The sequence below is a fragment of the Oncorhynchus mykiss genome, chromosome 21 (genome assembly GCF_013265735.2).
Source record: "Oncorhynchus mykiss isolate Arlee chromosome 21, USDA_OmykA_1.1, whole genome shotgun sequence".
In the NCBI taxonomy this organism is placed as follows: Eukaryota; Metazoa; Chordata; class Actinopteri; order Salmoniformes; family Salmonidae; genus Oncorhynchus; species Oncorhynchus mykiss.
This window is the reverse complement of record NC_048585.1, coordinates 48,562,434-48,588,923: the sequence shown is the minus strand read 5'-3', so window position 1 is coordinate 48,588,923 and position 26,490 is coordinate 48,562,434. Positions and strand designations below refer to the sequence as shown.

General features: G+C 42.5%; 1 protein-coding gene across 2 annotated transcripts in view; it reads left to right on the top strand.

Annotated features, from left to right (window-relative positions):
• Positions 1-26,490, top strand: part of LOC110500612 (Kv channel-interacting protein 4) — a 232,830-nt gene that overhangs the window by 64,541 nt on the left and 141,799 nt on the right. Inside the window, exon 1 of one of the 2 annotated variants that reach the window (XM_021578065.2) lies at positions 11,941-12,559. The exons of the other annotated variant lie outside the window; for it this stretch is intronic. Within the exon in view, the coding sequence (XP_021433740.2) occupies positions 12,472-12,559 (88 nt within the window). The 5' untranslated portion in view covers positions 11,941-12,471. Of the gene's footprint in view, positions 1-11,940; positions 12,560-26,490 lie in introns of those variants that run through there. 2 annotated transcript variants of the gene reach the window in all.

Genomic DNA, 26,490 nt, shown 5'->3' with positions numbered 1-26,490 from the left:
GTCCATGCAGATTCACGGACTATATGACGTTCAGAACGAGATGGTAGAGGTAACTGGTTAATTAGCGGCTGTTGTAAAATCGATATTCTGATATTCTTTGAGTTAATTTGGGAAATAGAAACTCAATAAAAACTAGTTTTCCCATGGTGCCCCAGGTTAATGAGTTAATAATGGCTTGATTCAGTTAATCACGCAATTAGAAACTTTAATCATTCGATGAACAACAGTCGTCACATTAACTAATATAACATCACGACAACACAGAATAGCTGCATGTGTGCACTCCCACAAAACGTTTGGAGAAAATATCCTTTCTATTTTATTCAGCTCTGTTCAATTGTGTTCTACATACTATAAAATAATGCCACAGAATTCTAAGCAAATCTTATCTGCTAAATTAACTAGTGTAACCCACAGCCATATGTCATAGCCAGGTCATGGCCTAACACAAGGACAACTTAGAGTATGTTATTCTGTTCTTCTGAAATACACTACATTTTCTTTCTATCATGTTTCTTTAGACCTGTCTACAATAAATAATCGATTTATTGCGACAGTGAAGGCTATATTACATGGATTTATTAGACTTTTTAAAATGTAGATGCTACAGAGGTCTGCATCAGTGGCTTGTAGGCTATGAGTGGAAGCCAGGAGATGCTAAATGTGTTTATGTTAATTAACAGTCAATTACCGTGAGACCGCAAGTTATCTGCTGGACAATCACTGGCTTACAACAATTCATGACCGCCAGACCCACATATGGCTGTGCATTATATTTGATTAGCCTGATCTGGCGACCTTGCCCGTAATCAGACTCTGATACCCTGCCAGAGGTGAAAACCCCCGTAAAAGACTGCACTGGACATTAACAGACATAAAGACGCGCAACCCAACAAAGAAAAGCCGAGACCGCTTTTAACAACCCAAAACGACCAAATGAAAAGGAGAGGCAGGATAACAAAGCATTATCTCTCTAGTGGAACCTGGAGCCATGCCAACAATCGCCCTCTTTGCTCTCTATTCGAGATAGCTCTGGAAAAGTTGTCTAAAGTTGCCCAAAGATAAGTTGTCCATTACAGCCTCTCCTCAGCAGTAGGCTTCGTAAATGGACAAAGAAAGCCGTGTCTACCCTTATCTGCGTGTCATTCGTCTTACAGAATGGCTGCTTCTGATACTGCGATAGGACATCTGAAGCATAATGGCACATATAAATAAATACAAATCCCACAAGGAGGAATGAATTTGACTCTGCAAGTTTCTTTGTAAAGCTCAAGTACCACATCAACCAGTTTCTTGGGGATTATATCAATATTCTGTGATGGAATAACCATTTGCAAATGAGCTATAGTAGGAGACTGAGACATGGAAGTGAATGCAAAAAGACCACTGACTGCAGATGAGCATTAGAAATAGCCCAAATTCAATGCCCTTCCCTGCATGCAAAACTGCATAGAAAATCATACCTGGAGTATCAAGTACTGCTCTGACACTTAATTCATATGATTATCCATATGGTTCAGTATTGTCTAGTTTTAGGTCGACAAAATGTCCAAAGTCTTTGCGTGCATACATAACCATCCCAGATTCAAATGAACACAAGGATGAACACCATATGGCTTCTCCTCAATGGCCCACGGGAGCAGGTGAGCTAACATTCGCAAACTGTCATAGCAGTTTAGCGAGCTCGGAGGATACTAACCTGGCTCATTTCTGAAACAGCTCAGTGCATTAAACTCCAAATGTCACTGATAACACCCGTTGTCTCGAAAAAGGCATCGCTTTGCCTTCAGAGCTATCGGTACCCAAAAGCTTTCCTTCCCAAGACAGTTTGACAGGCTCTTCCTTTATCGTCTCATCTCAGAAAATGTTTCCTTTTTTTAGAGGACGTGCTTTGCCCTTCCCCATAAAGCTTGGGAAAAGCACACCCCAGGGGTTGTTGAGTGTTGGGGGTTAAATCCACGACATATTGAACGATCCATCACATGAAGGTGATTGATCTGCTTAGTGTGTAATGTTACACTTTTGATACAATCGGCTCTTATGGGTGCCGCTATTGGTTGGAATGGCTTGTTTGTCACATTGGGTTTCATGGCCTTGTGATTTTAACATTGACAGTAAAGAGATGGGATACTTTTGAAAATAGATGTATCTTAGTGTAACATTTATCTTACATTATCTTTATGATATGGCCATGTACTCTTCTAATATCCACCCAGCACGGCCAGATGGGGACTGGCCACCACTCAGAGCCTGGTTCCTCTCTAGGTTTCTTCCTAGGTTCCTGCCTTTCTAGGGAGTTTTTCTTAGCCACCGTGCTTCTACATCTGCATTGCTTGCTGTTTGGGGTTTTAGGCTGGGTTTCTGTATAGCACTTTGTGACATCTGCTGATGTAAAAAGGGCTTTATAAATACATTTGATATGTCAAGGCATGTATTTTAACCAGAATGCATGTGTCTTGTGTCAAAAAAACATGTTTATATGACCTATTAGCTCCTTTTGGTGTCAGGAGTGAATTACAACAAGGTTAGAGCTTAAGATGTGATAATGTAACGTATTGTACTCCGAGGTGACTTTCTACACTGAACAAAAATATAAACGCAACATGCAATAATTTCAAAGATTTTACTGAGTTACAGTTCATGTAAGGAAATCTGATGCCGGATGTGGAGGTCCTGGGCTGGCGTGGTTACACGTGGTCTGTGGTTTGAGGCTGGTTGCACGTACTGCCAATTTCTCTAAAATGACGTTGGAAGCGGCTTATGGAGGAGAAATTCACATTCAGTTCTCTGGCAACAGCTCTGGTTGACATTCCTGCAGTCAGCATGCCAATTGCACACTCCCTCAAAACTTGACATCTGTGGCATTGTGTTGTGTGACAAAACTGAACATTTTAGTGGCCTTTTATTGTCCCCAGCACAAGGTGAACCTGTGTAATGATCAAGCTGTTTATTAAGCATCTTGATATGCCACACCTGTCGGGTGGATGGATTATCTTGGCAAAGGAGAAATGCTCACAAACAGGGATGTAAACAAATTTGTGCAAAATATTTGAGAGAAATAACCTTTTTGTGCAAATGGAACATTTCTGGGATATTTTATTTCAGCTCATGAAACATGGGACCAACACTTTACATGTTGCATTTTATATTTTTGTTCAGTATACAGCCAAGTTTATAGTTAGTTAGTTAGCTAGCTAGCTAACATTAGCTATCTTATATCAGTAATCCCAAATATGCCTAAACGTTTAACAACGTTAGCCGTCACCTTGAGGTTTGATGGGGTTAGGATAGTTCGCGCACCCCCCTATCAAGCCTAGCTAGCCCTACTGTCTACTGGCCAAATTAGCACATTTTCTTAAGGAGAAGTTTATCTAAAGTTCCATGCATAACACTTGTATTTTCATCAACATTTATGATGAGTATTTCTGTAAATTGATGTGGCTCTCTGCAAAATCACCAGATGTTTTGGAACTACTGAACATAACGCGCCAATGTAAACCCAGATTTTTGTATATAAATATGAACTTTATCGAACAAAACATACATGTATTGTGTAGCATGAAGTCCTATGAGTGTCATCTGATTAAGATCATCAAAGGTTAGTGATGAATCTTATCTCTATTTCTGCATTTTGTGACTCCTCTCTTTGGCTGGAAAAATGGCTGTGTTTTTCTGTGACTAGGCGGTGACCTAACATAATCGTTTGGTGTGCTTTCGCTGTAAAGCCTTTTTGAAATCGGACACTGTGGTGGGATTAACAACAAGTTTATCTTTAAAATGGTGTAAAATACTTGTTTGAGGAATTGTAATTATGAGATTTCTGTTGTTTTGAATTTGGTGCCCTGCACTTTCACTGGCTGTTGTCATATCGATCCCGTTAGCGGGATCTAAGCCATAAGAAGTTTAACAGCTTCTCACTTTTTTGTTTCTCCATTTGTCAGTTCGTCCACACCGTTTACACACTCATTTGTCGCAACCAAATTGAAAAATAGCAGTTTATAGTGTCTGATATAATGATATGGATTTTATGTTTGTCAAATTATTGAGCATGTCCTCAAACTCAAATAAATATTCAGAAATGGTCCTTATTTAGCATATCAAGATCCTGATATGGACCTCAGCCAGGAGCATATACATTATATGTGCTGAGAAAATATACTAAACTCAGCCAAAAAAGAAATGTCCCCTTTTCAGGACCCTGTCTTTCAAAGATAATTTAACAACATCACAGGCAACAACATTGCCTATGGGCACAAACCCACCGTCGCTGGACCAGACAGGACTGGCAAAAAGTGATCTTCACTGACGAGTCACGGTTTTGTCTCACCAGGTGTGATGGTCGGATTCACGTTTATCGTCGAAGGAATGAGCGTTACACCGAGGCCTGTACTCTGGAGCGGGATCAATTTGGAGGTGGAGGGTCCGTCATGGTATGGGGCGGCGTGTCACAGCATCATCGGACTGAGCTTGTTGTCATTGCAGGCAATCTCAACGTTGCGCGTTACAGGGAAGACATCCTCCTCACTCATGAGGTACCCTTCCTGCAGGCTCATACTGACATGACCCTCCAGCATGACAATGCCACCAGCCATACTGCTCGTACTGTGAGTGATTTCCTGCAAGACAGGAATGTCAGTGTTCTGCCATGGCCAGTGAAGAGCTCGGATCTCAATCCCATTGAGCACGTCTGGGATCTGTTGGATCAGAGGGTGAGTGGTAGGGCCATTCCCCCCAGAAATGTCTGGGAAGAGTAGGTTGGTGGAAGAGTAGGGTAACATCGCACAGTAAGAACTGGCAAATCTGGTGCAGTCCATGAGGAGGAGATGCACTGCGGTACTTAGTATCTGGTGTGGCCACCAGCTGCATTGACTTCTGATTTTGACCTCCCCCTTTGTTCAGGGACAAATTATTCAATTTCTGTTAGTCACATGTCTGTGGAACTTGTTCAGTTTATGTCTCAGTTGTTGAATCTTGTTATGTTCATACAAATATTTACACATGTTAAGTTTGGTGAAAATAAATGCAGTTGACAGTGAGAGGACGTTTCTTTTTTGGCTGAGTTTATGTTGGCCTACTTCCAGTATTTGTCAACATGTAGAGAAAATATGATGTCAACATGGCCTATCTAATGAGTAAATATCCGGCCATACTATGTATGATATCCGAAGGGAATCCAAAAATGATATCTGCACGAAACAAAAATATGGACTTCATATGTCCAATTATTCAGCATGTGCTGAAAAATCTGAAATGCATCTGAAATCGTCCTTATTTTCAGCATATCAAGAAGCAGTTTAAGATCCCGATTTGAACCTCAGCCAAGAGATGTATATCTGGACTCAATATAGTTTCCTATCTTGAATGTGCTGAGAAAACACATGCAATGTATAGGATGTCACGTACATGCTATTCCGGATATGGACTCATTCGATATCCAGAGATACATGTACGTGACATACTATGCATTACGTATGAAATGTCCATCCTCACAAATTCAGAATCCAGGTGTGTCATTTAGACATAATATTGGGATTACTCCGAATATCACACATGGGCAATGTCATTGAAGGGTTTTTCTTTATTTTTGTACTATTTTCTACATTGTAGAATAATAGTGAAGACCTCAAAACTATGAAATAACACATATGGAATCATGTAGTAACCAAAAAAAGTGTTAAACAAATCAAAAAATATTTTATGAGTTTCTTCAAAGTAGCCACCCTTTGCCTTGATGACAGCTTTGCACATTCTTGGCATTCTGTCAAAAAGCTTCACCTGGAATGCTTTTCCAACAGTCTTGAAGGAGTTTCACATATGCTGAGCACTTGTTGGCTGCTTTTCCTTCTCTCTGCAGTCCAACTCATCCCAAACTATCTCAATTGGTTTGAGGAGGGCTGCTTGTGGAGGCCAGGTCTGTTGAGGTGGGCTGATTGTGGAGGCCATGTCATCTGATGCAGCACTCCATCACTCTCCTTGGTCATATAGCCCTTACACAGCCTGGAAGTGTGTTGGGTCATTGTCCTATTGAATACAAATGATAGTCCCACTAAGCCCAAACCAGATGGGATGGCATATCGTTGCAGAATGTTGTGGTAGCCATGCTAGTTAAGTATGCCTTAAATTCTAAATAAATCACAGCACCCCCACACCTTCACACCACCTCCTCCATGCTTCACTGTTGGAAATACACATTCACAGATCATTCGTTCACCTATACAGCGTCTCACAAAGACACAGTGATTGGAACAAAATAAATCTCAAATTTGGACTCCAGATCAAAAAACAGATTTCCACTGGTCTAATGTCCATTGCTCATGTTTCTTGGCCCAACAAAGTCTCTTCTTCTTATTGGTGTCCTTTAGTAGTGGTTTCTTTGCAGCAATTCGACCATGAAAGCCTGATTCAAGCAGTCTCCTCTGAACAGTTGATGTTAAGATGTGTCTGTTACTTTAACTCTGAAGCATTTATTTTTGGCTGCAATTTCTGAGGTTGGTAACTCTAATTAACTTATCCTCTGCAGCGGAGGTAACTCTGGGTTTTCCTTTCCTGTGGCGGTCCTCACTAGAGACAGTTTCATCATAGCGTTTGGTGGTTTTTGCGACTGCACTTGAAGAAACTTTCAAAGTTCTTGACATTTTCCGGATTGACTGACCTTCATGTCTTAAAGTAATAATGGACTGTTATTTGTCTTTGCTTATTTGAGCTGTTCTTGCGATGATATGGACTTCGTCTTTTACCAAATAGGGCTATCTTCTGTATACCACTCCATATCTTGTCACAACACAACTGATTGGCTCAAACACATTAAGGAAAGAAATTCCACAGATTAACTTTTACAAGGCACAACTGTTCATTGAAATACATTCCAGGTGATTACCTCATGAAGCTGGTTGAGAGAATGCCTAGAGTGTGCAAAGCTGTCATGAAGGCAAAGGGTGGCTACTTTGAAGAAACTCATAAAATATTTTTGGATTTGTTTAACACTTTTTTTGGTTACTACATGATTCCATATGTGTTATTTCATAGTTTTGATGTCTTCACTATTGTTCTATAATGTAGAAAATAGTCAAAATAAAGAAAGGTGTGCCCGGACTTTTGACTGGTACCGTATATTTATATTTATTTTAAGGTATATTTTATGTCATTTTATCCTTTACTGGATAGAAGAGAGACGGTGGAAAATAGTATTTTTTTTGCTGAAATAGCAGTGGGCAGTACTCGAACCCATGCTGCAGTAGTAAGCTATGATATGCTAAGATATGTAATCCAGAGGCAGTGCTACACATATAGCGTCCATAGGCCACACGGAACCTTTTTGAATGTTCGTATTTTTTGACCGGAGGTAATGCATTGGAAAGTTATTTTTCTCTTTGCATTGTTTGTAGTTCTCTCTCCTTCACTCTCTCTTTTCTCTTCACCTCTATCCTCGTCCTCCTCCTCCTTCCCTTCAGCAGGCAGTGATGTTTAGTATTCTCTTGGCCTTCCCAATACCCTTGAAGTGTGTGTGTGTGTGTGTGTGTGTGTGTGTGTGTGTGTGAAATAAGGCAATGTCTGCTCACTGTTTGCTGCTGTTAGACTGACAGTAAGAGGTTCGGTATCTGGCAGAACTTGGCAAGAGACACTACAGTATTAGCCTATTTCATACAATATCATTCATCTTTGCTCCATGTCTCGTCACAGAATCTCAAAATTACCAAAATGTGATGTTTTTTTTGTTGATATTTTTTATTTTTTGGTTGTGTTCTTACATGTATTATCCTTTTTGGAATACCAGTACCAAAACAGAAGCTGCCTATTACATACTCTATCCTGACTGTTAACATCCCATGACGTCAGCAGGGCTTCCATGACGTCAGCAGGGCTTCCAAGACGTCAGCAGGGCTTCCAAGACGTCAGCAGGGCTTCCAAGACGTCAGCAGGGCTTCCAAGACGTCAGCAGGGCTTCCAAGACGTCAGCAGGGCTTCCAAGACGTCAGCAGGGCTTCCAAGACGGCAGGCTCCACACTGCTCTTGTAACGATGTGAGCTATCAGCACGGTTGTCGTCTTGGCAATTTCCATTCAGGCAAACATGACTGGTCTTGAGGGTGTCCTGACTGTACGTATATGGGCTTGGAATGTGATGGTCATGGATCGTATACATTATGTGTGTATTTCGAGGAACAGAAGATCCTAATTTAACGATCTATAAAAAGTTACTTGCATGTCTGGTCAAAGATGAGAGATTGCTGTTACTATAATGCTACACGCAAACAAAATTGTGTACACTAGTTGGTATTATTTTGCCAGTGGTTCAGATTGGCTCAGGTTTGTGTGAAGGGAACCACTGACTATCTCAGTCTGTATTGTCAGAGATAGACCAGAGAACTCAATTGTCCTCATGTCTCTTGAAGCATCCCAGAAAGCAGTGCATTGACAAAAATGGCCTGTCCTTAAAATACTCCAGTAGAACTTCAGTGAATCACAACTGCATGGGAATTTGCTGTAAACGTTTAAAAGGCCCTTTTTGTTTATCGGAAACACAGCTGGAATTGGAAACCAGGCACTGGGTGAGAGGTGACCGAGCTGCACAGATTCTCAACCCAAATTCTCCCTTGGAGAAAATGGTGCACTCTGAGAGAGAAATTCTCTCTCTCTCCATGTAACTTTTCGAACCTCGCTGATTGAAATGCCTCCTTTTGAATGCTCTTGATTAGGGCTGCACACCTTCAGGTATTGGCTGGCTCATTCATCGTGGACTCTTGAGAGGGTGAAGCAGCAGGCACATAGGAAGGGTGTTGTTTTTATTTTTCAGTTTTAGGTTAAGAGTTTTAAGTTGATGTTGGTGTTCTAGTCCAGATCTGGACTCCAATGTAGTTTGTCTTTCTTTTTACAAGAAAACTGAAAGTAAACAATGAGCTGACATGGTAAGTTGATATATAGCCTTATTTCTTTCTAACACTGCATTTGGTCAGTGGTGATTAAATGTTTATTAGACATGCTAAAGTTGTCCTTCATTATGACATCATGTGATACTTTCATTTTGCATTAATGTTGTTCTTACTGGGTACATTTGTTGGGAGCTTTGACCGACGGTGTGAATTTAATCCACAGCTTTTGAGGATTTGACAGAAAGGATGTCTCTAATTTGTTCAAAAACACTTTTCTACGTGGAAACAGTCCCTGTGCTCCTCATCTCTGTCCTAAAATAATGTACTTCATAGTCACGCGCCGGCGAGAGCAGAGGTCGGAGTCCTCAGAGGCGACAACGGCACTTGCGGAAAAGAGCTCTCCACTCGGAGCGACATTCCCAAAATAGGCCTGCCTGTTCTGTGTGCACGGAATGACCTTTGGAACTCTACCCTCATTTCACAGTAGATTTCAGCCACCTCATTTCATACCTGAATGCTCAAGCCTCCCCAATGTTAGTCTGACACATAGTGAATCCTAGGCCTCACAGCACCCAAACTACCCATTTGACAGCCTTGAAATAATATCACTGAAAAGGGACAGTTTTTTCAATTGATAGCAGGTCATGTGAGAATTGATTTAGGAGTTGATCGTGGTCTGAGTTAATGACTGTCTCTTTTGACTGGGGAAAACATTGCCATTGATCGATGTGCGTAATTGAGGCGAAGGCTAATTAGCGGGCGACGTTGATGTGCTCGTCCTGGTAAGTTGGTCGTGATGTCATTAGAACACTAGTGCCGACGCTGTTTTGAGCGACTAAAATATGATGGGCGCCGCCCATCAGTCATTATCAAGCCAGATGAGATAACCTTGGCTCCCTGGCTGTTATTACCTTTAAATTAGGTTCCAGCAACATGCAGGAAGCCCCTTTCCTGGCTGCCCCTGTTAACCAGATTCTCCCAACCTCTCCTCATATCACTCTCTGATCCTCACTCAATATTCCTCGTCTCTCTTTCCGTCTCATTTTCTCACTCTCTCACCTTGGCTTCTGTACCTACACTACCAGTAAACAGTTAGGACACACCTACTCATTCAAGGGTTTTTCTTAATTTTGACTATGTTCTACATTATAGAATAATAGTGAAGACATTAAAACTAAGGAAATAACACATGGAATCATGTAGTAACCAAAAAAGTGTTAAACAAATCAAAATATTTTTTATATTGGAGATTCTTCAAAGTAGCCACCCTTTGCCTTGATGACAGCTTTGCACACTGTTGAAATTCTCTCAACCAGCTTCATGAGGTAGTCACATGGAATGATTTCAATTAACAGGTGTGCCTTGTTAAAGTTAATTTGTGGAATTTCTTTCCTTCTTAATGCATTTGAGCCAATCAGTTGTGTTGTGACAAGGTAGGGGTGGTATACAGAAGATATCCCTATTTGGTAAAAGACCAAGTCCATATTATGACAAGAACAGCTCAATATAGCAAAGAGAAACAACAGTCGATCATTGCTTTAAGACATGAAGGTCAGTCAATCCTGTAAGATTTCAAAAACGTTGAATTTTTCAATCAAGAGCTATGATGAAACTGTCTCTAGTGAGGACCGCCACAGGAAAGAAAGACGCAGAGTTACCTCTGCTATAGAGCATAAGTTCATTAGAGTTACCAGTCCAAAAAAATGCTTCAGAGTTCAAGTAACAGACACATTTCAACATCAACTGTTCAGAGGAGACTGTGTGAATCAGGCATTCATAGTCGAATTACTGCAAAGACACAACTACTAAAGGATACCAATAAGAAGACACTTGCTTGGGCCAAGACACACGAGCAATGGACATTAAGCCGGTGGAAATCAGAGATTTTTGGTTCCAACTGCCGTGTCTTTGTGAGACGCAGAGTAGGTGAACGGATGATTTCCGTATGTGTGGATCCCGCCGTGAAGCATGGAGGAGGAGGTGCGATGGTGTGGGGATGCTTTGCTTGTGACACTGTCAGTAATTTATTTTAAAGCATACTTAACCAGCATGGCTACCATAGCATTCTGCAACGATACGCCATCCCATCTGGTTTGCGCTTAGTGGGACTATCATTTGTTTTTCAACAGGACAATGACCAAACACACCTCCAGCTTGTGTAAAGGCTATTTGACCAAGAAGGAGAGTGATGGAGTGCTGCATCAGATGACCTGGTCTCCACAATCACCTGATCTCATCCCAATCGAGATGGTTTGGGATGAGTTGGACCGCAGAATGAAGTAAAAACAGCCAACAAGTTCTCAGCATATGTGGGAACTCCTTCAAAACTGTTGGAAAAGCATTCCAGGTGAAACTGGTTGAGAGAATACCAAGAGTGTGCAAAGCTGTCATCAAGGAAAAGGGTGGATACTTTGAAGAATGTAAAATATATTTAGATTTGTTTAACACTTTTTTGGTTACTACATGATTCCATATGTGGTATTTCATAGTTTTGATGTCTTCACTATTATTCTACAATTTAGAAAATAGTTCAAATAAAGACAAACCCTGGAATGAGTAGGTGTGTCAAAACGTTTGATTGGTATTGTATATCTTCTCCCTTCACTCCCTCTCTCACCCTCCCTTTATCGCACTCTCTCGCTCTTTCTCGCGCTCTCTCTTTCGCTCGTGTCTCTCTCTCCCCCCCACCCACCCACTCATCCGGTCTTTTTCTCTCTGCCCTATGTACCTCAATCTATCCCTACATATCCCCCCCTTATCCCTCTCTCGCGAGCTCTTTGTTTCTCCCCTCTCTCTGTCTCTCCTGGGAATCATATTCCATTCAAATAACACCGCCATCTCTGGTTATAGTGCATTGCGGCGTGATATGACAGGCCCGTAATCTGCTGTTCTGTCATTGCTGATTCATTGAGGTAGACACTTTCCCACTACTACTTTCCCCACCTCCCCTTCTCTCTCCTCCTCCCTAGGGCCAAACAGGCCCCTCCCCCCTTGGCGAGGGCAAAACATCCACAGATGGTGCTGAGAAGAGTGAGCATCCAGCGTAGTACTGGAGCAAGAGAGGCAGAGAGAGGTGGAGAGATACTACACAGACAAAGTAAGAGGTGGAGAGCTACTGTACAGACATAGCTAGAGAGAGGGGTGGAGAGAGAATAACCTCAGTTGTAAACGAGAAGCTTCAGTGAGGAGGACAAAGAGGAAAGAGACACTGCAGAGAAAAAGAGAGAGGGCAATAAATACAGAGTAGCCCTGTGGGGACCAAGAGGTAAACTGACCCTGACAGAGCGCTCGCTGCGCTGCCAGCCCCCGGAGGCACCAGAGGAGCCCTGAGAGATTTGTCACATTAAGAAGAGCCCCCCAGTGCTCTCCACACACACATGAGCCTACCGCGGCCGCCTCTCTCTCTCTCTCTCTCACACACGCACACACCAGACCACAAGCCGGGGAACGTAGCCGGACAGAGGAGTGGAGTGGACTGGATGACAAGAGGAGAGGAAAGTCACTGTTTCACTCAAAAGCCTAGAGGGAGGACCAAGAGGATTACACCCTGAAAAGGAGTCTCCATTCCCCTCGTGCCGCTCACCCCTGACCCCCGAAGCAATCATGAGCAGCTGCAGGAAGAGGTGCAAGAGGGAAATGTTTAAATTTGCCCAGTACCTGTACAGACTCGTCACGGGCACGCTCCATGCAGGTAAAGTTTCTGAGGGGCTTTGTGCAATCACTTCTCTTCTACTGTGTGTTGTGTGGACACTAACTTTCCATTGCTTTCTTAGTCCTGCTGAGGAGGGATGTAGCCGAACAGTTGTGGTAATTTTGGACGTGACGTTGGTTGCTGTATTCTTGGAAGCTGCTTCTAAATGTGCTCATGTATGGTCACTTGCTTCAAGGTGCAAAGCAGAGCCAAAGCTTCCACAGACTCATAAAACTGCCACTTTCAGAGCTATCAGGCATTTTAATTTCTTGCCATTCCTTGTGGTGTCTAGCTTATGTATACAAGTATGACTCTGGGTCAAGTTACAGTGAAAAAATACCACAGTTGGTGTTTGCTTATTACATGTTCCAGATCATTGGGTGTTTGCACGTGTGTGTATCAGAGAGAAAGAGAGCAGAAAAGAGAGCAACAGAGCTGAAGACAGAAAGAGGGTGAGGAGGCGGTTGGAAGGGACTGAAAGAGTCTTTATCTCGTCACCTTGGACAGGTGCCTGAAAATATGCCACTCATCACTAGTAGTGTACAACCCTTCCAGCATGCCTGAGCTGCACCGCACAAATGGGATGTTAGTCATTGAGGACCGTTTACACAGCTTCGTCAAAGAAGCCCAATTATGTTGCATTTTGATTGTTTTGTTACAGATCAATCTGTGCATCTGTGACAACACAACCTTCTGTCATACCTGGCTGTAATTGATTTATTGAACACTTATAGCGTTTTACTTTCTATGCAGTAGCCTATATGTTATGCTACTTTCTTGAATTTGTCACCCTGTTTGTTCCAGTGTATGAGCCACAGAGTTTATTCATGGGTGAAGCGTATTCTTGGTCATTAAAAGTGACTGAAGTTTAATTCTCGTGAATATATTAATCAAGTTGCAAAGTGACCTTGGTCAATGTGTTTGCTGGCTCCTCAGCGAACCTCGACAGGTAAATTATACAGCCCTACTGCATCAGGGAAATAATTCCCAAAGTAACTTCCTTGTTCGCATGATTTAGGTGTGATTTGCAAAACTGTGACTATATTAACAGACTGATTGTAACTTCAGTACTACCTGAACTCTCAGGTCTGAGCTTTGGTGATTGGACTGATGGTGAACCAATGAGATTTAAAGAGATGACATTGGATTATATTGGATTACAGCGCATTAAGATGTGACGAGTTACACACGGAATAAAGGTTACCTGTAGTAGCATGTGGATATAACATGATCTATAGATACTGTAAGCATACAGTATTCATAGAATGTGCTTGTATACATTATTCATGAAAGGGTGTGTTTGTTTATACCTATCATTCAGTCAGTCAGTTGATTTTCATGTATTAGGAAGACACTGGCTTTTGTAACGACCGGAGTACATTGTCAACTCTCTATGGTCTCTCTGGGCTAGGACACATAATATCCCTGTTTTTTTTTTTTAGAACATTAATTTGGCTGCCTCACAGAGGTTCATTGTCTCGCCAGTCGCGACGTGGACGATAGTGTTTGTCACGATACCAGAAGTTTGACTACGATACCAGGTTTAGTATCACGATGCCGTCACGAAACTCGATTCAAAAAACGATACCGCAACAAAAAGAAAGGTGTATTAGCCAAAGTCACAGAATGGCACTTGATCCAGACAGATACTCAGCTACTGCTCTGTTCAATTGTTGGGCATCTTTTGAGTTCAACATCATTACAGTTGAACTTTTTTGTTGTTACGACATCCATGTATGCATTAATGAATCGATTATTCAATCATACAATCACTTTGACCAATCTAACTACAAAAGAACATCATGGTTATAATTTATTTGAATGGTAAATCTCTATTGATAAACTGGGTCTATTCATAGTAGAGGTGAATGCATATGATTCAATAGGAGTGTGTGCATGCATTGAGTTATTGAGCTTGTTTTACCTGATTTAATGGGGCTACTGATGACAAACAAACCCTTCCATTTAGGACTTATTTTATTGGCAACTGCTACTAGAACATTATTTTATTGTACTGATCAACAGCAATTGTGTTGAAGAAGCGATCTCATATTTTATAAAAGTGTGTGCTGTATATTTAAGAAAGTAATGACATCATTAGCAGGGCTGAATGTGGCTGTGGAATCAGACTTTGTAGCTATGGAATCTAGTGGAGATCAGACGGGAAGCGAGGGAGACAAAGAAGTGAATTAATAGTTAGCCTACTATTAAAGCTGGAAGCTACCGGTATCATCTTACATTGTAAAAGTGTGCTAGCCTGCATTGTTCATTACTGTTCGCAAAACAATGTCAGTCTTAATATTTCAAGATTATTCAAGTTGGGAGCTAACAATGCAGCCCAGACAGCTCTAGCAAGGAATGAGAAGGTGGAGCAGGCACTGCTCTTCACGCTATAAAAGGGATGGTCTGATATACAGACGTGATCCTCTCAATCACGTGAGACAAAAGTACCGATCATTACAAAAACAATTGTACCGAGTTGTTTTTTATTTGTATCGAGAAAGTCCCGAAGTTTCGGGTATACCGCGTGTATGAGGACGCCCTAAGCATTGAAGAGGTGCTAAATTAAAATGCTAATGACCACCAGAGGCAAATGTGCACCTTCTGAAGTGCTAATTAGAATGGCATGTACTTAAATGAATAGCTGCTCCATACTCATTGCAAATGCTCAGGAATAAATATATATATATATATATATATATATAAATAATACATTTATACATGTAGAGGACATGTCAGCATTGGGGAGTTTAGCGGTTCAGTACATGACTGGATTTGGTTAGCTACAAACATCTGGTTGTGGCCATGGTCAACTTGGTCAACAACAACAAGTGCTCCGGCACGTTCTTGCTGATCTTGGGGAGATGTCATGATAGGTGTTCTCCACCAATGGGCAGCCTCGCAGCGAGATGTCAAAAGTGTGCTCCACCGACGGCCAGGGTGTAGGATGGTATTTTCCACTCAATTACACCACTCAATGATGTGGTCAGTCACCATGGGAGGTATGGAGCGTAGAGAGAGGATCATCTCCTCTCCTCCAAGCGCATATTTGTTTCCATACCAACAGGTATTCATTGAAGCATAGATGTTATTTGCTCATAGTAGCATTGTTCTGGCCTTTCATTTGACAAATTGGTGGATAATATAGGCCTAAATTAAAAATATTTTTTGCAGTCATTTGTGTTTTGAAGCCTGATAAAGGTCAACTTGTTTCAGGTGTGTGGATATACCAGTAAAACAGGCCTTTGAGCTTTCCTTTTAGAATCTGCTTATGGTGTAGTTAGTCTTTTCTGGCATTACTCCCTCTATTGACAGATACCGCCTAACTTGTTAATTATGAATAGCTATGGATAAATCGAGCAGCTTTAATTCCCGTTGGAGGAAGCCCAATTCCTGTAAGCTCGCTGACTCCAGCGAACCAAAATGTTATTAACATCTTAAATCCAGTACAGATGTTTTAAGTGTGCATTGCCTCTTTCTCTGAACCTCCAATCCCCATTGGTTGCATTAAAAAGGGGATTCTGACAAGGCAAAGTGTTCACGTAATTAAATGGAGTATGTCAAGTGCCAGTATGATACATTTGATCAATACTAGTATTGATTTGTAAGAAGCCCTATGGATTGGTGTGGTGCTTTATCTACAATAATAAAATACAAATGATGGAAATGGCTATCTGGTAGTTATTTGCACATTTGGTGTAGACCTGTTCAAATCAAATTGTATTTGTCACAGGCGCCGAATACAACAGGCTTACTTACAAGCCCTTAATTAAGTAACAATGCAGTTCAAGAAATAGAGTTAAGAAAATATTGACTAAATAAACTAAAGTAAAAAATTAATTAAAAGGAACATATTAAAATAACAATAAGGAGGCGATATACAGGGGGACCTAGACTTGCTCCGGTACCACTTGCCTTGCGGTAGCAGGGTGAATGGTCTATGACTGGAGTCTGACTGGAGTCTGTGCCCTGTTTGGACCATGATAGTTTGTTGGTGATGTGGACACCAAGGAGCTTGGAACTCTCAACCTGCTCCACTACTGTCCCGTCGATGTGAATGGGGGCGTGTTCAGCCCGCCTTTTCCTGTAGTCCACGATCAGCTTCTTCGTCTTGCTCATGTTGAAGAGAGGTTGTTCTCCTGGCACCACACTGTCAGGTCTCTGACCTCCTCCCTATAGGCTGTCTCATCGTTGTCGGCGATCAGGGCTACCACTTTTGTGTTGTCAGCAATGATGGTGTTGGAGTCGTGCTTGGCCACGCAGTCGTGGATGAACAGGGAGTAAAGGAGGGGACTGAGCACGCACCCCTGATTGGCCCCCGTGTTGAGGATCAGTGTGACAGATGTGTTGTTGCCTACCCTTACCACCTGGGTGTGGCCCTTCAGGAAGTCCAGGATCCAGTTGCAGATGAATGTGTTTAGTCCCAGGGTCCTTAGCTTAGTGATGAGCATTGTGGGCACTATGTTGTTGAACGCTGAGCTGTAGTCAATGAACAGCATTCTCACATAGGTGTTCCTTTTGTCCAGGTGGGAAAGGGCAGTGTGGAGTGGAATTGAGATTGCGTCATCTGTGGATCTCTTGGGGCGATATGCAAATTGGAGTAGGTCTAGGGTTTCCGGGATGATGGTGTTTATGTGAGCCATTACCAGCCTTTCAAAGCACTTCATGGCTACCGACGTGAGTGCTTTGGGGCGGTAGTCATTTAGGCAGGTTGCCTTTGCTTTCTTGTGCACAGGGATTATGGTGGTCTGTTTGAAACATGTAGGTATTAGACTCGGTCAGGGAGAGGTTGAAAATGTCAAAACAATTGCCTGTTGGTCCGCGCATGACCTGAGTACTCATCCTGGTAATCTGTCTGGCCCCGCGGCCTTGTGAATGTTGACCTGTTTATAGGTCTTGCTTACATTGGCTATGGAGAGCGTGATTTCACAGTCGTCCGAATCAGCTGGTGCTCTCATATGCTTCAGTGTTGCTTGTCTCGAAGTGAGCATAAAAGGCATTTTGCTCGTCTGGTAGGCTTGCGTCACAGGGCAGCTTGCGGCTGGGTTTCCCTTTGTAGTCTGTAATAGTTTGCAAGTCCTGCCACATCCGACGAGCGTCAGAGCCGGTTTAGTAGGATTCAGTCTTAGTCCTGTATTTAAGCTTTGCTTGTTTGATGGTTCGTCTGAGGGCATAGCAGGATGTTTTATAAGCTTCCAAATTAGTGTCTCGCTCCTTGAAAGTGGCAGATCTGGTCTTTTAGCTCGGTGCGGATGTTGCCTGTAATCCATGGCTTCTGGTTTGGATATGTACATACGGTCACTGTGGGGACGACGTCGTCAATGCGCTTATTGATGACTGAGGTGGTATTCTCCTCAATGCCATTGGATGAATCCCTGAACATATTCCAGTCTGTGCAAGCAAAACAGTTCCCGTAGCGTAGCATCCGCGTCATCTGACCACTTCCGTATTGAGCGAGTCACTGGTACTTCCTGCTTTAGTTTTTGCTTGTAAGCAGGAATCAAGAGGCTTGAATTGTGGTCAGATTTGCCAAATGGAGGGCGAGGGAGAGCTTTGTATGCATCTCTGTGTGTGGAATAAAGGTGATCTAGAGTTTTTTTTCCCTCTGGTTGCACATGTGACATGCTGTTAATGAGGGAAAACTGATTTAAGTTTGCCTGCATTAAAGTCTCTGGCCACTAGGAGCGCCGCTTTTGGATGAGCATAAGGTACTCTACCTCAGGCGAGCAATATCTCAAGACTTCCTTAATATTGCGCACCAATTGTTATTGACGAATAGACACCCCTTGTTTTACAGACGGAGCTGTTCTGTCCTGCCGATGCACAGAAAACCCAGCCAACTGTATATTATCGTATCGTCGTTCAGTCACGACTCGGTGAAACATAAGATATTACAGTTGATTTGTAACCAAACCAGGCCCACATCTTGTCCCACATCTTTAATCAGTTATTTAGCATAATCTACTCAATCTCAGAGATGTTGATATTTTATATTAGCCTTTTGGTAATGGGATAATGTAAAATGTACACTGACCCTTTTATAAGATCCCTTTTCTTCTAGAGTGACTTACTGTATAGTATACCACCAATGGTGCTGCTGGTGGTCATGGAAAGTAGAGACATTGTATTTAGCCTGAACACATCTGCTGAGGGGTACAGCAGCCAACAGTGAATCAAGACGACGATGAGACGACACAAGGAAGTGCCATCAAACATATGAAGTAGTACACTATCATTCAACCATTGGAGCCAGAAAAGCATTATCTACCTCAGTCAACCCGTTGCTGAATGAAAATCTGCTGCGGCAAATGATTTACGACTTGACGTAATTAACATCTATAAGTGTTTTGACCAGACCAATGACCGCATCACTGGGAGGATCAGGTAGTAGAAGGATCGATGAAACATATTACCGCATAGGATTTTAATCGAGTTGTTAATTGTTCTAGAATTGTCTCAACGCCATTGCTTTGTTGATCACTTTACTTTCAAGGAACAGTCCATGCATGCTCTCTGTTAGTCACCGAGATGATATCTCTATACATAGGCCTGCAGTGCAGTATGGCACCATACTGTATATAATGGCTTATATGCGTGTATATTGTCTTATTTTACTGGCAACTATGAGTGTTGAGGTCTGGTTTATTCATGTGGATGATGAACAATGATAGATTAACATTACATGTTTCAATGTGGGCAAAACCTTTCCGACCCTTAAGGTTATGGCGACTAGAATAGCTACAGTAGGACTGCGGTTGAATTTAAATTCATGGTACACGTTCTATGTTAGCACCTTGGCAGAGCAGGGTCCTTGAATTTTTCAGCAGTGCTCAGCCTCAGAGAACAGAGGGAAAACAAATCTGAATTGTACAGGTTCTCTGGCCATAAAACGACACTGCAACGATTTATCTGTTGTGAGCACGGAGGGAAACACTTACACATCTGCCTTCTAGAATGCATTGTTTATGATGGAGAGAGGAAGAGAAAAAGAGACTATTCACCAAAGTATCAATCAAGTCCAGTTAGGTTTTCCAAAGCTGCACGATTCACGCAGTTACTCCTTAGCGGGCCTCATTTCAGAGCCAATCCTTTATCTTGTCAATATCCCCCCCCCCCCCCCCCAGACCTTGAGGCAACACTCTCTGCACAAGTGTTCCAAGTCTCTCCTGTACATTTTCTCTTCTATGCAGCCAATGCCCCTCCCTTCGCTACAGACAGCGTGCTGTAAATCTTCCGTTTGCTCCAGATCAGAGGTAGATATTTCCTCCGTTTCTCTCCCCCTCTCCGGTCGGATGGGCCCCTGAGCATTCAGCTGTCACCTGCGGCAGCTCCGGTAATGCATCATCCATTTTCAGCCGGACAGGCTCAAATACCTGGCGCTGATTCCAGAACATTCACGCCTTTTTCCCTCCTGTTTTGTTGTTTGTTATTGGATCCGTTACCTGGGGAAAGTTTCCTTAGACTAACTTTAGTCTCTCTAAAGAGGTGTACAGGTCCCTGGATTCTGTTGAAAGAGGTTGTGATCCTTCATTGATTTCAAGTAATTTTATTTAACCAAATCAATTTGAATTCTGTCGAGGCTAACATTTCTTCTCCTTACTCTTCCGTATTGTAAAGTGAGAGAAATGTTGACATGTTGCCTCCATGAAGACACTCAGTGATGTTCTAATATACTTTCGGAGCTAAATGTTGTCGATTCAGCATAAGACATGTTCATGGGAAGTTGCTTGTAAGGGAGAGATATTTGCAAGTGTTGGATCCAGCCCAAAGCTTAGGACATTGCTGATACTGATTCTTCTGCTCATGTCTGCTACAAAGTACAGCCTGTTTGGCGGGGGATTGTGTGTATCTTTCTGTTTGAGTGTGCATCAGTGTGTGTTTACATGTGAGCAAAGGTGCACCTCTGTGTGCATTCCCTGGACGGTGCATTTCCTAGTATGTATATTTATTTTGAGTGTGTGGTGGCAGAATCTGGGGTGAGCTGTTGCCACTTCTCAAGGGATACGCTCTGTGATGTTATGCCTTTCATAGACTCCTGGTCTGCACCCTAACACAAGGCCATTTTGTTCTGGAACTGTTGCTTGTACAGTGTAAAATAGCTGTTGCGTAACAATATGATTGTATTGTCATCCCCCACTACAGTGCATTCCCAAAAGTATTCAGAACCCTTGACTTTTTCCACATTTTGTTAGGTTGCAGCCTTATTCTAAAATGGATTAAATTGTTTTTCCCCCTCATGAATCTACACACAATACCCCATAATGACAAAGCAAAAACAGGTTCAAAAAAATACAAAATAAAGAGTATTACATTTACCTAAGTATTCAGACCCTTTACTCAGTGCTTTGTTGAAGCACCTTTGGCAGCGATTACAGCCTCAAGTCTTATTGGGTATGAGGCTATAAGCTTGGCACACCTGCATTTGGGGAGTTTCTCCCATTCTTCTCTGCAGATCCTCTCAAGCTATGTCAGGTTGGAGGTGGAGTGTCACTGCACAGCTATTTTCAGGTCTTTCCAGAGATGTTCGATCGAGTTCTAGTCCGGGCTCTGGCTGGGCCACTCAAGGACATTCAGAGACTCGCCCCCAGCCTGAGGTCCTGAGCTCTCTAGAGCAGGTTTTCATCAAGGATCTCTCTGTACTTTGCTTCGTTCATCTTTCTCTCGATCCTGACTAGTCTCCCAATACCTGCCACTGAAAAACATCCCCACAGCATGATGCTGCCACAACCATGCTTCACTGTAAGGATGGTGCCAGGTTTCCTTCAGGTGTGACTTGGCATTCAGGAGAATTCAATCTCGGTTTCATCAGACCAGAGAATCTTGTTTCTCATGGTCGGAGAGTCCTTTAAGTGCCTTTTGTCAAACTCCAAGCAGGCTTTCATGTGCCTTTTACTGAGGAGAGGCTTCCGTTTGACCACACAACCATAAAGGCCTGACTGGTGGAGTGCTGCAGAGATCGTTGTCCTTCTCAAAAAACCTCCCATCTCCAGAGGAACGCTGGAACTCTGTCAGAGTGAACATCGGGTTGTTGGTCACCTCCCTGACCAAGGTCCTTCTCCCCCGATTGCTCAGTTTGACCGGGTAGACAGCTCTAGGAAGAGTCTTGGTGATTCCAAACTTCAGAATAGGGAAGGCCACTGTGTTCTTGGGGAGTTTCGATGCTGCCACATTGTTTTGGTACTCTTACTGAGATCTGTGGCTCAACACAATCCTGTCTCGGAGCTCTACGGACAACTCCTTCGACATCATGGCTTGGTTTTTGCTCTGACATGCACTGTCAACTGTGGGACCTTATATAGACAGGTGTGTGCATTTCCAAATCATGTCCAATCAATTGAAATTACCACAGGTGGACTTCAATCAAGTTGTAGAAACATCGCAAGAATGATCAATGGAAACATGATGCACCTGATGCGTCTCATAGCGGCAGGGTAGCCTAGTGGTTAGAGCGTTGGACTAGTAACCGGAAGGTTGCGAGTTCAAACCCCCGAGCTGACAAGGTACAATCTGTCGTTCTGCCCCTGAACAGGCAGTTAACCCGCTGTTCCCAGGCCGTCATTGAAAATAAGAATTTGTTCTTAACTGACTTGCCTGGTTAAATAAAGGTAAAATATATATTTTTTTTTAAATAGCAGAGGGTCTGAACACTTATGTAAATAAGGTATTTCTGTTTTTTATTTTTAATACATTTGCAAAAATGTCTAAACCTGTTTTTACTTTGTCTTTATGGGGTATTGTGTGTAGATTGCTGAGGATTTTTATATAATCCATTTTAAAATAAGGCTGTAACGTAACAAAATGTGGAAAAAGTCAAGGGGAATGACTACTTTCTGAAGGCACTGTTCAGTGTGTGTATTGTGGCTACACATTACTGGCTGTGCAGAGAATCAAGATCTATAGTAATGGTTTTCATGTGATGTCATACATATATTATATCAAAACAATTTTCCCGGACTCAGATTAAGCCTATTCTTACTATTTTAGGGAAACCGGCCCATGAAGTCTCAATTGGATATTTTGTTGCTTGCAGCATGTTAGTATCTCGTTAAACTTTCTTGCCCAATGTTCTTGAAATTGCAGTCCATAGAGCCGACAGGGTTCTTCAGACATTCCGAGGCAAAAATATCCCAAAGCAGCTTCACTGTCCAGGTCGCATCATAACTAGATTTCAGTCTGACTGAAAATGTTCAGACACCCCCTAGCTGCAGACTGTCTGCAGTCGAGAAAGTAAAGTAGGACAATTACCACTATCAGAGGTGAGAGCTACACTATATATACAAAGGTATGTGGACACCCCTTCAAATTAGTGGATTTTGCTATTTCAGCCACACACGTTGCTGACAGGTGCATAAAATCAAACACACAGCCATGCATTCTCTATAGACAAACATTAGCAGTAGAATGGCCTTACTAAAGAGCTCAGTGACTTTCAATGTGGCACCGTCATAAGATGCCACCTTTCCAACAATTTAGTTTGTAAAATTTCTGCCCTGCTAGAGCTGCTGCTATTGTGAAGTGGAAATGTCTATATCACAATTCCAGTGGGTCAGAAGTTTACACACACTAAGTTGACTGTGCCATTAAACAGCTTGGAAAATTCCATAAAATGTCATGGCTTTAGAAGCTTCTGATAGGCTAATTGACATAATTTGAGTCAATTGGAGGTGTACCTGTGGATGTATTTCAAGACCTACCTTCAAACTCAGTGCCTTTTTGCTTGACATCATGGGAAAATCAAAAGAATTCACCCAAGACCTCAGAAAATAAATTGCAGACCTCCACAAGTCTGGTTCATCCTTGGGAGCAATTTCCAAATGCCTGAAGGTACCACGTTCAAACAATAGCACGCAAGTATATACACCATGGGACCACACAGCCGTCATACCACTCAGGAAGGAGACACATTCTGTCTGCTAGAGATGAACGTACTGTGGTGCGAAAAGTGAAAATCAATCCCAGAACAGCAGCAAAGGGCCTTGTGAAGATGCTGGAGGCAACAGGAACAAAAGTATCTATATCCACAATAAAACGAGTCCTATATCGACATAACCTGAGAAAGGCTGCTCAGCAAGGAAGAAGCCACTGCTCCAAAACCGCCACAAAAAAGCCAGACTACATGGGGACAAAGATAGTACTTTTTGGAGAAATGTCCTCTGGTCTGATGAAACAAAAATATAACTGTTTGGCCAAAATGACCATCGCTATGTTTGAAGGAAAAAGGGGGAGGCTTGCAAGCCGAAGAACATCATCCCAAACGTGAAGCACGGAGGTGGCAGCATCATGTTGTGGGGGTGCTTTGCTGCAGGAGGGACTGGTGCACTTCACAAAATAGATCATGAGGCAGGAAAACTATGTGGATATATTGAAGCAACATCTCAAGACATCAGTCAGGAAGTTAAAGCTTGGTCGCAGATGGGTCTTCCAAATGGACAATGACCCCAAGCATACTTCCCAAGTTGTCACAAAATGGCTTAAGGACAACAAAGTTGAGTTATTGGAGTGGCCATCACAAGGCCCTGACCTCAATCCCATAGAGATTTGTGGGCACAACTGAAAAAGCGTGTGCGAGCAAGGAGGCCTACAAACCTGCCTCAGTTACACCAGCTCAGTCAGGAGGAATGAGCCAAAATTCATCCAACTTATTGTGGGGAGCTTTTGGAAGGCAACCTGAAACATCTGACCCAAGTTAAACAATTTAAAGGCAATTCTACCAAATACTAATTGAGTGTATGTAAACTTCTGACCCACTGGGGATGTGATGAAAGAAATAAAAGCTGAAATAAATCATTCTCTCTACTATTATTCTGACTTTTCACATTCTTAAAATAAAGTGATGATCCTAACTGGCCTAAAACAGGGAATTTTTACTAGGATTAAATGTCAGGAATTGTGAAAAACTGAGTTTGAGTGTATTGGGCTAAGGTGTATGTAAACTTCCGACTTCAACTGTATATGTATAGTGGAAATTGTTTTTTTTTTTAGATTTAAGATGGTATGTCTCGGCATGGCAGCATGTAAATGAGTATTAAAATGTCAGCGTGACCCCTTTCCCACAGTTCACTGCCATTGGCACAAAACATTAAGAGGTCCGATATTGATTTCTGGATCCATATCGGTTTTCTGGCAGGTCTGATTCAGCTCTGATTCACTGGCTCCTTGCTACCGGAGGTGTCCTAGGCCCCCGAGTTACATACTCACGGTAGTCTGGCGCTGATGGGTTGTCTGCTACGGCCATGACCAGAGGGAGAGGCGAGTAAAACAATCCACCTCACTCTTATGTAAAAGAGAGGCACACGAAATGTCACGTCTAACATTGGACTACTCGGTTGCCTTCCACCATTTGTTTCAAACCCCAAAACTCATTACGGCTGTGAAAAACGTTATGCTTCTTCATTTCAGCAATCCTCCACTATGTTATAAATCAGAAGTTAATGCAACCACCTGTTATTCGTACTTTGATTACAATCTGTTTTTGGTGTGCGGCTGTGTCCAACCACCCCCCCCCCCCCCCCCCCCAAAAAAAAAGCTCACGTGTGCGTCCCAATGCAAACCCAAAGCTCACATACACATGGTTCAGCATGCTAGCAGTCATCGTAGAATGAGAGTTGGTTGAGTAGCATGTTATTAATTAGGCGTGCAATAAGTAATTAGATAATAATGAGCTTATCATATTAATGTCACCCTCAGGGTTGGCAGAAGTGATTACAGCTCCCTGTATCCAGGGACTACAGTTATTATTGTGTGTACGCCTCCCTCACCCCCCCGGTTACCACAGTTTCTAGTTACTCCTTTGTTAATAATGTTTGCATATTACATTCATTGAATACGTGCACTGTATTTTTATACACATTAGTATGGTCTGTGTTGTATGGCTGCAGCATCTAGATGAGTTACAGTCATACGAAACCTGTTTGATCAAGTAAGAACTTATGAACGATAGACACCTTACGGTTGACTATTGGTTTGAAGATTCATGAGTTGGTCAGAAACAGGAGGATCGATGTTTACATGTTTTCGTTAAAGGCAAAGGGCAGGGTGACGTTTCCATTTGCTGAGGTTGTTTTTTGGTAGCCGCGGGGACTGCAATACAATCAGAGAGTCCACGCTGGTCCCTGTGGATACCTAGAAGTCATGTTTTTCTTCTATTTGCATTGGCCTCCGACTCCCAGTGATCCTAGCCTGGAGTCCATTCCAATCTAACCCATAGAGCAAATGTACTCAGTTTTCCAATTTGCACTTAATGAGTCCCTTTCATTGGAAAGAATGGCCAGAGTATTTTTAGCAGCATCGTTGGAGGGCACGGTCGAGCACAGCGCTCTGTGTATTGGATGGGGAACCACAGATCACAAGTGCCTGGTTTGCGTTGCTGCTGCAGCAGTGGAGCCAAATTGAAAACCAGCAGCTAAATAGACCTTCATTATTCGATAATGATGTTAAGAGGCGACAGGGTCGTCCTTAAAGGAGCAGAAGGATATCGAATAGCCAGCGAAGGCTTTGCTCTTTTACGTCAACACGGTGATCTTCATTTGTTTAGTCTTGATTTGTGTTCTTTATTCCTGGTGTTTTATCACCTCAGCGACTCGTGCCATTACCCCCGCGCCTTCCCTCTTAGTGTCTTCGTGCTCCCTCAAGTCATCATTAGTCATAACGTAGATTCAATTTAGATTTTAAAAATTCTCTACCCACCTTCCTCCGGTACCCCCCTCTCAGTTGCTTATTCACTCACTCTCTGGTTCTCTATCCCCCTCAACCCTCTTTCTTGCTCCCCTGTTGCTTATTCTCTCCACTTCTCTTCCCCACTTCTCAATCCTCTTTGTCTGGTCTTCTGACGTCTCCTCTCAATCATGTACTTTTTTCTTCCCACTCTTTCTTGTTCTCTTACTTTCAACCTCTGTCCTTTTCCCTCTGTTGGTCTTGTCAGTGTTCAAGAA